This window comes from Cannabis sativa, unplaced genomic scaffold (genome assembly GCF_029168945.1).
Source record: "Cannabis sativa cultivar Pink pepper isolate KNU-18-1 unplaced genomic scaffold, ASM2916894v1 Contig1, whole genome shotgun sequence".
Classification (NCBI taxonomy): Eukaryota; Viridiplantae; Streptophyta; class Magnoliopsida; order Rosales; family Cannabaceae; genus Cannabis; species Cannabis sativa.
The window spans coordinates 2,936,495-2,948,818 of NW_026870037.1; the positions used below are offsets into that span (position 1 = coordinate 2,936,495).

General features: G+C 36.1%; 1 protein-coding gene across 2 annotated transcripts; it reads right to left on the bottom strand.

The window, feature by feature from the left end:
• Positions 1-302: 302 nt before the first annotated feature.
• LOC133032904 (small ribosomal subunit protein mS37-like) lies at positions 303-2,666 on the bottom strand. 2 transcript variants are annotated; one of them, XM_061107370.1, is made up of 3 exons: positions 2,398-2,666; positions 774-953; positions 303-649 (listed from the first exon to the last, which is right to left on the bottom strand). In XM_061107370.1, the coding sequence occupies exons 2-3, from the start codon at positions 942-944 to the stop codon at positions 581-583; spliced, it is 240 nt and encodes a 79-aa protein (XP_060963353.1). In that variant the 5' UTR covers positions 945-953; positions 2,398-2,666; the 3' UTR covers positions 303-580. The 2 variants fall into 2 exon arrangements, with proteins under 2 accessions (XP_060963353.1, XP_060963352.1); XM_061107369.1 differs by having other exon boundaries at positions 774-958; positions 2,398-2,665.
• Between the last annotated feature and the right edge of the window lie 9,658 nt (positions 2,667-12,324).

Here is a 12,324-nt window from a genome sequence, read left to right on the forward strand (position 1 = left end):
AACCAATCTATAGGCCGCAACATTAACATTATGACTTATGACTAACATAAAAAAAAAAAATGCCCCAAAAAGTTAGACAATAAAACTTTAATATAAAAAAATAAAATAAAAATAAATAAATCATTACCCTTAATGACATTCCTTAAAAAATTGGTGGAAAAAATATTTCTTTTCTTTTATCTCTTACTTAATCAAGTTCTCCATTTCCATTCCCATTACTTACTAGTAATTACACAGTTTCCACTGAATACAAAAGGGAAAACAACAAACTATACGAAAAGACATTGTCATGCACTAGTAAATTCACATAAACTTCTTAAGAAACAACTTCACTCTATAATCAGCATATACTCTGTTTTACAATTTATTCAAAAACTCATAAGAACCATTAGTCGAAGGACTGAAAATTTGAGATCTTTTTAGCACATTTCCTCGAAATGGAAATGGAAGATATTTAATAAGAAAAAAAAAAGAATATCCATCTAGGTGCAAAAAACAAAAAGATAATTCTTTATGTCTGTAAATGATGACTTCTAAGAACCATAAATTAGTTGAAATTTGCCACATAGAAAATCCAAAATTACTTCTTTCCCCTACTAAGCCTTTGCATATGGTAATTAATGCTTCCCCATGGCTTTCTGTTGTTGTTCTGCAAGAAAAATAAAACTCTCAAGCTTTAAAGCTGGTACTAAAATGAAATTTTGCTATGTTGCAAAATAAATTTAAGCATAAAAAATTCACACACATGCAGAATCCAAATACAAGAAACCAACCTGAGCATCCATACAAGTATTTAGAAGTTCCTTATTTCGGACACACTTCTCATCACTGTTGTGATTAAGTGCCAAGCAGTTGAGAAATGTCATCATCTCCTTCATGCAGGGTTTGTGAAGAGAGCCGAATTTCTTGGGATTAATTCGAAGAGTACCAACTTTCCGACCCATTGTGATCTTCTAAACTACATGTCCAAGCAGGCATTGTTAAATTCAACATCAAAGAGATACTCTTTTAGAATAATGACAATACTTGGTAATTACTCCAAAATCATCTTAAAATACAAGATTTCCAATCAGACATAAAAGGTAAGAAACTTGACCATTAGTCTATTTCATGATAAATGGTTGGCAAAGTATAACTTAATTTAAGATTGTTCACTGGATCACATCCAATGTTTTTAGACTCATCCAGGTCCAATTCAATTATACATTGGATGTTGGATTTCTCCAACCGATCCAATCCAATATTGTAGGCTCAACCAAACCGATCCAATAAATCATTGGATTGGATCGGTTCCATCCAATGAATGAATCCCTGTATTGGATCGGATCCATCCAATATTTTTTAGACCGGATTGGATCCATTCAATATTTTAATCCAATACTAATTGAATTGATTGGATCCATCCAATCCAATCCAAGAGTAAAACCTGATTTTTCACCTAAACGGCTAATATATTAGTTCAAAATATTACAACCCAACATAAATCCAACCTAATTGTAACATAAGTCCAACATAAATCCAACCTAAATTGTAACATAAGTCCAACATAAATCCATCCTAAATTATAACATAAGTCTAACATCAAGTTATAATAATACATGTTACATAAACAAGAGTATACAAATAATGAATATCATAGAATCCTTCATCAGTCAAAACTCCAAAGTGACAATGTCACTCAATTCTGAACAAATACCTTTTTAAGGTTAACAAATACTACTCTCACTTTATTAATTTATTTATTTATTCTTAAAAGAAAAAAAATGATACTAAAGATTACCCACCAAGACGAACGATTTTTCAGTTTCTTATTAATAATGCTTTTTTTAAAGCAAAGAAAGTATATAGTTATTATGAATTTAAGGTCATAATGAAATTGGTAAAATTGGGGTGGAAGTGAGAAAAACATATGATTTGGAAGGTGGACAACTCTGAAACAAAGAAATGGACAAAAATGTTGTGATTTTTGATGAAATTTAAAATAAAACATTCAGACTTTGTTGAATTGTTATTTTGTCTATGCTCCGGTCCAATCAAATTCAGTGCACCCTCATTGTTTTTTGTCCTGCCTTCACTTGTTTAATGCAACTCTCTTTTAGATTTTATTTACATATATCTATAGTACAAAAAACTAAAGAAAACACTTAATTTTGACACTAATTCATTCCAATTTAATGTATGATGTCAAATGCCAGCAAGTTCATTCCAACACACAATATAATATCTGAAAAACACAAAAACATATATTTACAATCAAATATGTATTCTGATTTTTCAACTCATCAAATTAACTATTATGATTACATCTTTTGCCCAAGTTAATTAGACAGATTACGGGACAAAAATGACCTAATTAAGTCACTGGTTTTTGGGAAAAATAAGAGAAAGTTAAAAGACCTGAGTTGCTGCCGTTTGCGAGGGAGAAGATGTGTCGTCGTTGGGGAGGGAGGAGCTGTGTCGCTTCCGTCGCTGGTGAAGATGCCGTCGGCGACTTAGGGAGGAGAAGCCGTCTCCGTCGTCGTCAAATCGCTGGGCAGCGAATCACCGGCGTCGTCCACTCTCTGAGCAGTGGGCAGCGGCTTTAAAGAGGGATGAGGTGAGCGAGAGAATTCGATAGAGTGAGAGAGTGGATCTGATGAGATTTTTAGGGTTTTGTTTTTTTTTTTTAAAAAAAAAAAATGTTAAAATATGTTGTATTATTATATCTTGTATTAAATTAAAGGAAACCTGTAGACTATTTTTTAATTTTTTTTTTTAATTTATGGTTTAGATTTTTAAAGTATTTTTTGTTGCAGGTTGCTCCGTTTTTCTATACTAGGTGATTGTTACGTGTCAAGCCACGTAGTGTTAGTTTTATTTAATATTTTAGTTTTTTATTTTAATTAATAATTAAAATAGTATAATTATTTGAACGATTTGTTTTATAAAAATAAAATATGTGTCAGTATATTTAGTAAGTAAAACATAGTTGTGTTATAATAATGTATGTTATTAATAGTAAAATGTACATTAATCTTCTAATTGAAAAAAGTTCTATTATCTCATTTCATATCTAATAATAGCTACACAACTATATATTTATAGACTTTCACATTCTTTGCAAATTACTAATAAGCACCAATAATATTTTCATATTCTAATATTTTTCAACCTTCTCCTCTTGGTGGTAAAATTAAAAATAAAACTAAAAATAAGCACAAACATATAAGGTAAATACTAATTACAGCCCATTTCATCTTTTTTTTTTTTAAGCCCAAGCCCAAAAATCTCTAATCCAACACAATCAATCTTCTTTTATATTATCTTTTCTAGATATTTTATCTATATTTTTATTTTTTAAAAAATAAATAAATAAATTATTAATATTCTCCCAGATAGGTTTGTTAGAGAGATATGCGGCTAAGATGATTTTTTTAATTTAAAAAGAGATTATTAATATTTAAAAGATTGTTTAATTTTTTGGGTTTAATTATTGGGTTTATTTTTTAACGGGAGATCAAACCTAATCGTTAAATTTAACAGAATATTCTTTTATTTTAAGTATATTCTGTTAAACCAAGAATGTTAAACTAAGAAATGCCGTTAGATAGACACTTTTAATATATAAAGATAGAATTCTACAAAAATAAGAAATTATTTTAAAGTATAAAAATAAAAAATAAAAAAAAAATAAATTTATTCTTAAATATTTAAGTATTTTAAAAGAACATCTTACAAAAAAAAACTTAAAATCTAAATAAGTTAATAATTTGTTATTTTCAAAATATAATGTATGTATTTATATTTTATGGGCCATAAATATAATTCTCATTTAAATTTAGTTTATTATTTAATTTTTTTTTCTTGCATAAGTTAAAATTTTAATTATTCCTTTAAAATAGAAAAATTACATTATTATATCATGTTAATTTTTAACATAATATCTTACATAGCTACACTTACATTTAGTAGTATATAATTTTTAGTGTCTTCTTCTTATTTTGGTAGAATTTTATCTCTTATTCTCATTTTTAACCAAAAAAAAAATTACTGTAATACAAAAATAATAAAAAAAAAAAATAGCGAGTTTATTCTTTAACTAACTTATCTACATATTATTACAATTATTTTTGTGATTTCATACTTAATTGGTTGTTTTAAAAAATTTGTACTTCTATTATTATTATTTTGGAATTCTTTGGTAATAGGATTTGATATGTAAGATTATCTTTTTTTTTTTTTTTTTTTGAGAAAATGCCTGTTATTATAAATTAAAGATAATCATTTACAACAACAGAAAAAAATAGTAAAAGGGATCTCTTCTAACCATATACAATCGTTATCCAACTGTAAAGCTTGCTTAGCCAAACCATGTGCAGATTGGTTAGCATCCCGTCTATGTAAAATTATTTAATTAATACAATATATTTTGTTTCAAATATTTAAACATATAATCTATAACCTAAATAAAGGGAAGTTTACAAAAATACTGGAATTTTGGTTAACTTTTACAAAAATACTGTCACACGGAAATATTTTCAAAAATACTGTGTTTTTATAAAACACCAGTAAAACACAAAGCAGAGTAACTCAAAACAATAGTAGAACACCAGTAAAACACCAGTAGAACACCAGTGAAAACTTAATACAGTATACTGCAGTATGAAACTTATAAAAAAATACAGTAAAAAAGTAAAAAATACCGCCTGGCAATATTTTTGTAAAAAAAATGACAAAAGTTAGTACACCATGTAAATTTCCTTAAATAAAATCACAATATTTTGGACTTATTCTTATTAAGTGGTTGAAGGAGGCTAAATATCAAATTAAGTGGTTGAAAGAATATGAGTTCAACTTCTAAATTAGATTTTATTTCTTTTTACTTGTCAAACATTGTGGTTTGTTTATTTTATTTCTTAACCATTTTGGTTTAGTTTATTTCTTTAACAATATAATTTGTTTTATTTCAAAAATATTGGAGTTATATATTTACATGTTTATTTTATAACAAAATAAATAATAATTTAGATATAGAAGAGATGAACGAAGAATGTATACAACAAGCCATAACAAAAGAAATAAAAATTGATGAACTACTCATTATCATTGTAAGAACATCCGTATATTATCATAATCATTTTTTATTAAGGACCCATTTAAAAATGGGGATTTCAATGATGGGAGCATGGTCTTCTACTGTGCTCTCTCTCTAGCCGTCTTGTTTTCTTTTCTTCCTGGTCTGAGAGCCTCTAGTTATTAGATTTTCTCTTGATTTCGTGTGTCTGTCTATTTGGTTTCTTTGTGTCGTGTGTGTTTTTTCTGTTTGGAAGCCCTCGTGTTAGTTTGGTTTTTGACGGCTGGGGTTCCATTTCTTCTTGCTCGTGTCTCTTTGTGGGGTGCTTATTTGGTTTTCTGCTTGTCTTTTCCTGTCCTCAACTACTGTTTTGTCTTACTGAGTCTTTTGTCTTTCCCTGGGGTATTTCTGTTGATTCTGTTGTGTAAGTTTGAGTGTGTGAAGCTTTTATTTTCGGTGTCTTTGTCCCTGGTAGTTGGTAGGTTTTGTCTTTTGTTTTGTCGGCATTTATGGAGGTAGTAAATGCTTCTATGACTCCCCCTCTTAAAGGCAAATGCCTTTCTGTTAATGATGCATCGGTTAAGTTGGTTCCTTGCGAATCTTCTCGAAAAGCTCTATCTACTTTAAATACGTTGGGAAAAGTGGTGGCCCCCAGGCATTTGTGTGTGAGGCCAATGTAGTGGAGTTTGTGGCCAAAGCTTGGAAATTCCCTGTGACCGTGGTGGCTCTGATTGAGGGGCCTCAATACACTAACTGTTTTGAGCTAAGCTTTGCTCGTGAGGAAGATAGGAGTTGGGCTCTTGATCATGGCCCTTGGTGCATCCGTGGCTACACTTTCTTTCTCCAAGTTTGGTCCTCAACCTCGGATTCCCCTGTGCTGAGTGATACGATGCGGCTTTGGGTTCAGGTACACAATATTCCCCATGAATATTTTTCTATGGCTAATGGGCTTTTGTTAGGTGGAAAAGCAGGGAAAGTAATCTTTGTGGATTTGAAAGAGAACAACCCTGCCTCTTGGAGCAAATATCTCAAGATTTTGATTGAAAGAGATTACAAAACACCTCTGTTCTCGGGTTGTTTCTTCGACCTGGATTCGGGAGTTAAGAGATGGCTCCAGTTTAAATATGAACAAGTAGGCATCTTCTGCTACTTTTGTGGACGACTGGGACACCAAAGACGAGGCTGTAAGCTTTCTTCGCCGGAGCTGGTTACCAGTGAAAATGGGACTCCCTTCCCTCTTTTTGGGTCGTGGCTATCTACATCTTCGACCTATCGGGATGTCTTCGCCAGCGCCAATTCGTTCTCTCCAAGTCGTGATCATGTTGGATATGCTCTGTATCCCCCGTTCCGCCGTCCGTCCAATGAGATCGTTATCGGCCATGGCGATGGTGGTTTCAGGAGCTCGGTTTCCGTTGTTCCTCGTGGTTCGAGACGGTCAGGGATGGTGACTAAACGGGGCCCTCTGGCCGCTGGCAGTTCACATCGGTCGGTGTGGGTTTCCAAGCAGAGACCAACGGGTGGTGTACCTCTCCGTTCTAAATCGGGTGAAGATGGAAATGTTGAAGCTATTCATTTTGAAAAGGAGTCTGGAACGTTTCCTGGAATAGAAGTGCCTATTACTGAAGCTATAAATGACCGTTCATTGATGAGTGTGCCTATTTTGAATTTATGTGGAAAAGAAGATGTGGTCTCTTTAGTGGATCGGGCCCAGGTGGAGCCCATTTCTGCAAGTGGGCCGAATGTAAATGCTGAAACAATTGGTGTGAATCTCTTGAGCCAAGAAACTTTGAATGTTACTAATATTGGAAATAAAAAAAGGGATGTTGGGCCTATTGCTATTGGGCCGTGTGTGTTTAACAATGGGTTGGCTGCCCATAATGTGGACAAGCATACTAGCCCAATGTTCCTTGATTCTAATTTGAGTAATATTGTTAGTGGGCCTCCTCCCATTAATAATAATACTCTCTCATGTGGGCCTACTTTGAAGCAATCTAAGAAGTTGTCTACTCCAAGCCGTGAGTTAATGGGGCCGGCTGTTTTGGGTACTAATAATAATAATAGTATTGGGCCAAATACTTTATCTCAAGCTAATGTTGGGCACATGAAAACTACATCCATTTTGCCTAATGCTTCTCATGGTACTATGGAGCAAGATAATGAAGAAAAAGCTTTGACTCAGTTTTTTAATGCTCAAGAAAGTTTATTGCATGACCTCAAGCACTTTGGGAACCTCGACTTGTATGAAATACGGAAAATAGGAGGGGATATTGGGGTCCCGGCTTCATCGGAAGTTAATGAGAGAACAACTCCTTTCAAGAAAAGAAAATTTGAAGCATCCGCCTCTCTGTGTTCTAGGCCCCACAAGGTTCCTCGCAAGTATCCAGATGTGGTTCGTGATTTTCCTTGGGACACTACAAACAAAGCTAATGAATCGGACTTGGAGATTGATGACCCATCTGAGGATAGCTCTAGCTCCCCGAGCTGCTCCGGAATTTTGAAGAATGCCCTGGTTGGTTCATTTGTGATCAATGACTCTAATTCCTGTGGGTCCTCTTACTCCCACAACCCTGTGGAGGAGAATGTCGAATCTCCTCCACAGGAACCATGAGAGGTGTTGCTTGGAACTGTAGAGGGTTGGGGCAGACCTCTACAGTTCGGGAACTGAAGTCCCTGATATTTTCCCGCTCTCCGGATTTTGTTTTTCTTTCCGAGCTTAAAGTGGATGCTGATCCTCTGGTACGTACTCTTAAGTCTTTACACTTTTATTTCAATATTTGTGTTCCTTCTATTGGCAATGCGTGAGGTATTATTCTGGCTTGGAAATCGGGGTTTAGTTTTGAATGTATCTCTTGTTCGCGGAATCATATTTCGGGGATTGTCTATTCGGACCCCCCTCCTTCCCGTGGCTTCTATCTTGTGTTTATGGTCCCCCCTACATGCATGCAAAGAAAAAATTCTGGTCTGAGTTTCTGACTATTGGAGATAGATTCGGTGGGCCCTGGCTTATTTTGGGTGATACAAATTTTGTCCTTTGTGATTACGGCGTGAAGGCTCATCTGGCCGGGATCCCTTTATTCCAATTATTTCTAATCTGATTGAGAGTAGAGGGCTTATCAATTTGCCTATCCAAGGGGACAATCTCACTTGGGACAATCATCGGTCGGGGAGGCACCATGTCAAGTCTGCGCTGGATAAAGGCATAGTAAATGGGGCTTGGATTAACTTATTCCCCAGGGCTATTCTCTGTTCTACCCAAACTAGCAATTCGGACCATAGGCCGCTTAGCCTCCTCTCTGGAGGTTTGGAACCCAAGTTTAAGAGATGTTTCAAGTTCGAAGAAGGTTGGACCCGTGATGGTCGAAGTAAGCTAGTAGTAGATCATGCCTGGAAATCGGTCTACCATAATTGGGCTCCTGCCCGTTTGTTCAAAAAGGTTGGTGCCACTAGAGTGGCCCTCCTCAGTTGGAACCGGTCCCAATACGGTAAGTTGGATGTGATCATAAAAGATCTTGAACAGAAGCTTAACTCCCTTCAGAGCCTCCCAGCTGGGTCTCGGGACTGGAACCAGGAATGTGACATCCGTCGTGCTCTGAATGAGACGTTAGAAAGGAAAGCGATCTACTGGAAGCAAAGAGCCAGGGTGTCTTGGCTCAAGGATGGTGATAAATGCTCTAAGTTTTTCTTTCTTACGGCTGCTATTAAAGGGAGAAGGAATGCCATTGAGAGTATCTTAAACAAAGATAATGTCTGGATCTCCGGTCGGGGAGCTATTGGGAAAGAATTTATTGAGTTTTTTAAAGGTATCTTCGCTGCTTCTGATAATGGCGTGGACTACAATTGTGCCAAGTTTTTTCCTCAGAAAATTTCTCAGGATGAATCGGAGGCCCTTGTTTGATGTCCTAGTGCTGATGACATCAAAAGAGTTCTGTTTGCCATGAATAACAACAAGGCCCCGGGTCCTGATGGGATGTCTGTCCTGTTTTACAAACATTATTGGGAGTCGGTTGGAGCGGACTTTTGTGATGCGGTATCCGACTTTTATCTACTGAAACATGCATAGAGGAATCAATGCCACCAATGTTGTCCTTATTCCTAAAGTCAAAAACCCTACCCGTACCAACCATTTTAGGCCAATCTCTCTGTGTAATGTGGTATACAAAGTAATCTCTAAGATTATAGCAAACAGGATAAAGCCTATTCTCCCCTCCATTATTTGCCCAACCCAAGCTGTGTTTGTACCGGGTCGGAACATCCATGATAACAATGTTATAGTCCAGGAGATCATTCACTCTTTCAACAAGAAGAAAGGCAAGGAGGGGTTTTTTGCTATTAAAATTGACCTGGTCAAAGCGTATGATAAGTTGAGCTGGCAATTTATTGATCATGTATTAGATTGCTATGGAGTTCCCCAGAAATTTCGTTTGTGGATTACTAAATGTATCACTACTTCATCGCTGAATATCTGCCTCAATGGAGGGCAGGTTGGGCGAATCAACCCTTCTTGTGGTCTTCGGCAAGGCGACCCCCTCTCCCCTTATCTCTTCATTTGGGCGGCTGAAGTTCTATCTAGATTATTCCATGAAGCCCTTGACCAGGGGTCCATTAAGGGAATCCAACTTAGTAGAGGGGGGCCGGTCCTGTCTCACATTTTCTTTGCGGATGATCTAATTCTGGTTGGCCGAGCTAATTTACGTGAGGTGAATGGTTTCTGGAGATGTCTAGAGAATTTCTGCTTGTGGTCATGTCAACAGGTGAATAAGCTCAAATCATCTGTTTTCTTTAGTAAAAATACCCCCGTGAACTTGCGTGAAGAAATTAAAGAAGCTTTGGGAATTGATTCTCCTGAAGGCTGCATCAAATATGCGGGCACCTTTTATTTAGATCTAGGCAGAAGGATGCTGACTTTAATTTTATCCTTGATAACCTCACGACAAAGCTTCAGGGATGGAAGGCAAAAACTCTATCAAAAGCAGGCCGAGCTACTCTGATAAAGTGAGTAGGCTTGTCGATGCCAATGTATGCGATGCAAACGTCGAGACTCTCTACTCGTATGGTAAACAAAATTGATGGCCTGGTCAGAGATTTTTGGTGGGGTTTTGAGAAAGGAAACCATGGGATCCATCTAAAGGCTTGGGACAAACTGTGTCTCCCTAAATCCCTGGGTGGGCTTGGTTTCCGGAAAACCAAGGAGATGAATCAGGCCTTCCTTGCTAAATGGGGATGGAATATTCTCAATGGATGCCAATCTCTTTGCTGTAGAGTTCTAATAGCTAAATACCTCAAAGGAAAAGATCTCCTTAGTTGCAGGTACAAAGATTCAGATTCTTGGTTTTGGAAAAGTGTTGTGAAGGCGAATTCCATTTTGAAAAAAGGTGCTTGTAAGTTGGTTGCTAATGGTCAGAATACTAAGATCTGGGGAGATCCCTGGATTCCTCTTCGGAAAGGCTTCCATCCGAAACCTATTGAGGGAACTTCTCCCAACCTCAACTGTGTGGCTGAACTTCTGTTAAATAATGGGCAGTGGGATATTCAAAAGCTGCGTGATAACTTTGACCGAGAATCGGTCTCGGACATTCTTAAAGGGGGCCATCCCTCTGGAAATGGGAATGATAGATGGATTTGGACGCTAGAAAGTAAGGGGTGCTTCTCGACTAAATCGGCGTATACGCTCGAAGCTTTGGAAAGAGCTCCTCATTGTGAAGTTGCCCCGAAGCTCTGGAACAAGCTATGGAATAGCAAAATTTTAGAGCGTCACAAGGTTCTGTGGTGGAGTATCCTGTCAAGTGTTCTCCCTGCTAGAGCGGTGATTGGGAAACGTTTCCACATAGAAGATATTACTTGCCCTTTATGTGAACAGGGGGAGGAATCTCTTGAACATCTTTTCCTGTCCTGTGATGTGGCTTTTCATCTTTGGCGCTCCTCTCCCTGGGGCATTTTCCCAGTGTGCGATACTGGCATCCGTGTTTGGGATTGGGTCAAGTTTATTTGGGAGCTAAACAAAATAGGCATCGACGCTGATGCGGTTTTCCTATATGCCTCGATTGTTGTGGATACTATCTGGAGAGTGCGAAACGAGAAGGTCCATAATAACTGTTCACCTGATATAAAAAAATGTATTGACAGTATTTGTAATTCTTATGCAGATTCTCATGCTTCTTTACTGCCTAGTCCAACTCCAGATCTAACGGAAGCTTGGTCCCCTCCTCCTCTGGATTGGATTAAGCTGAACTGTGATGTGAAGGTGGGCCTACATAGTCTGTGCATCGCTGTTGTTGCAAGAAATCATTTTGGCAAGGTGATTAGAATTCAGACGGCTCGGGAAGATTTCTCGGATGCTTTGTGCGGTGAAGCTGCGGCCTGCTGCTTAGCTGTGTCGGCTGCTTTGGATATCGAAACTAAATTTGCTATTGTGGAGAATGATTCGAGGATGGTTATCAATGCGCTTAATGGAATGGAGTCTCATTGGGCTCTTGAAAACTACGTCTCATTTTGTACTAAATCTTCTCCTTCGTTTATTAGTTGTAATTTCTCTTATATTCCTAGAACTTGTAATTTTGCTGCTCATAATGTGGCTAGATGGGCGTTTGCTCATCAGGTGTTTGGGACTATCCCGGTGTCCTCATTACCTGACAATATTTTATGTAACGGCCGAGAGGTCTAACGTTTGTTTTTATTTATGATATGAACGCTTCTTTTCAAAAAAAAAAAACATTTAAAAATGGAGCTTTTCAAAAATATACGTAAAATGTAAATAATCTCGAAATTCTGTTTTTTCTTATTTTCCTGCGTTTGAAAAGTAACTTTTGAATTACTTAAAGCATCTCCAATGATAGTATTCTTTAAAGGTGTTAAATATCTTCACATCATTCAAAGATATAATATTTTATTTTATCTTTCTTCCATATCATTTTTAGTTACAGAACACATTTATTTTCCAAAAAAAAAAAAAATTAAAAGTAAAAAATTTACTTTCATTTTGTAATAAAAAAATTAAAAAACAAAAGTATTACCCAGCACCATAACTTAATATAAAAAAAAATTAAACAAAACCTATATAAATATCTTTTTAAATTACAGTATACATGCACTAAAACTTTACTACACATGTATAAAAACTCATTTTTTTTAAAATGATAGTTCGATAGAGGAAAGGGAGGGGGAGAGCATCCTCAGAGTAAAGCAAATAGAAGTTTATACAATTGGGTGGCAATAGTAAATGGGTATCATTATTAGATTTTATATATTTTAAGATTAATTTGATTGAGCTATCC

Coding starts and splice junctions, on each gene's coding strand:
- LOC133032904 (XM_061107370.1), bottom strand. CDS start 944: ATGGGTCGGAAAGTTGGTACTCTTCGAATTAATCCCAAGAAATTCGGC. Junction 650..773: donor ATACTTGTATGGATGCTCAG/GTTGGTTTCTTG, acceptor TTTTTCTTGCAG/AACAACAACAGAAAGCCATG.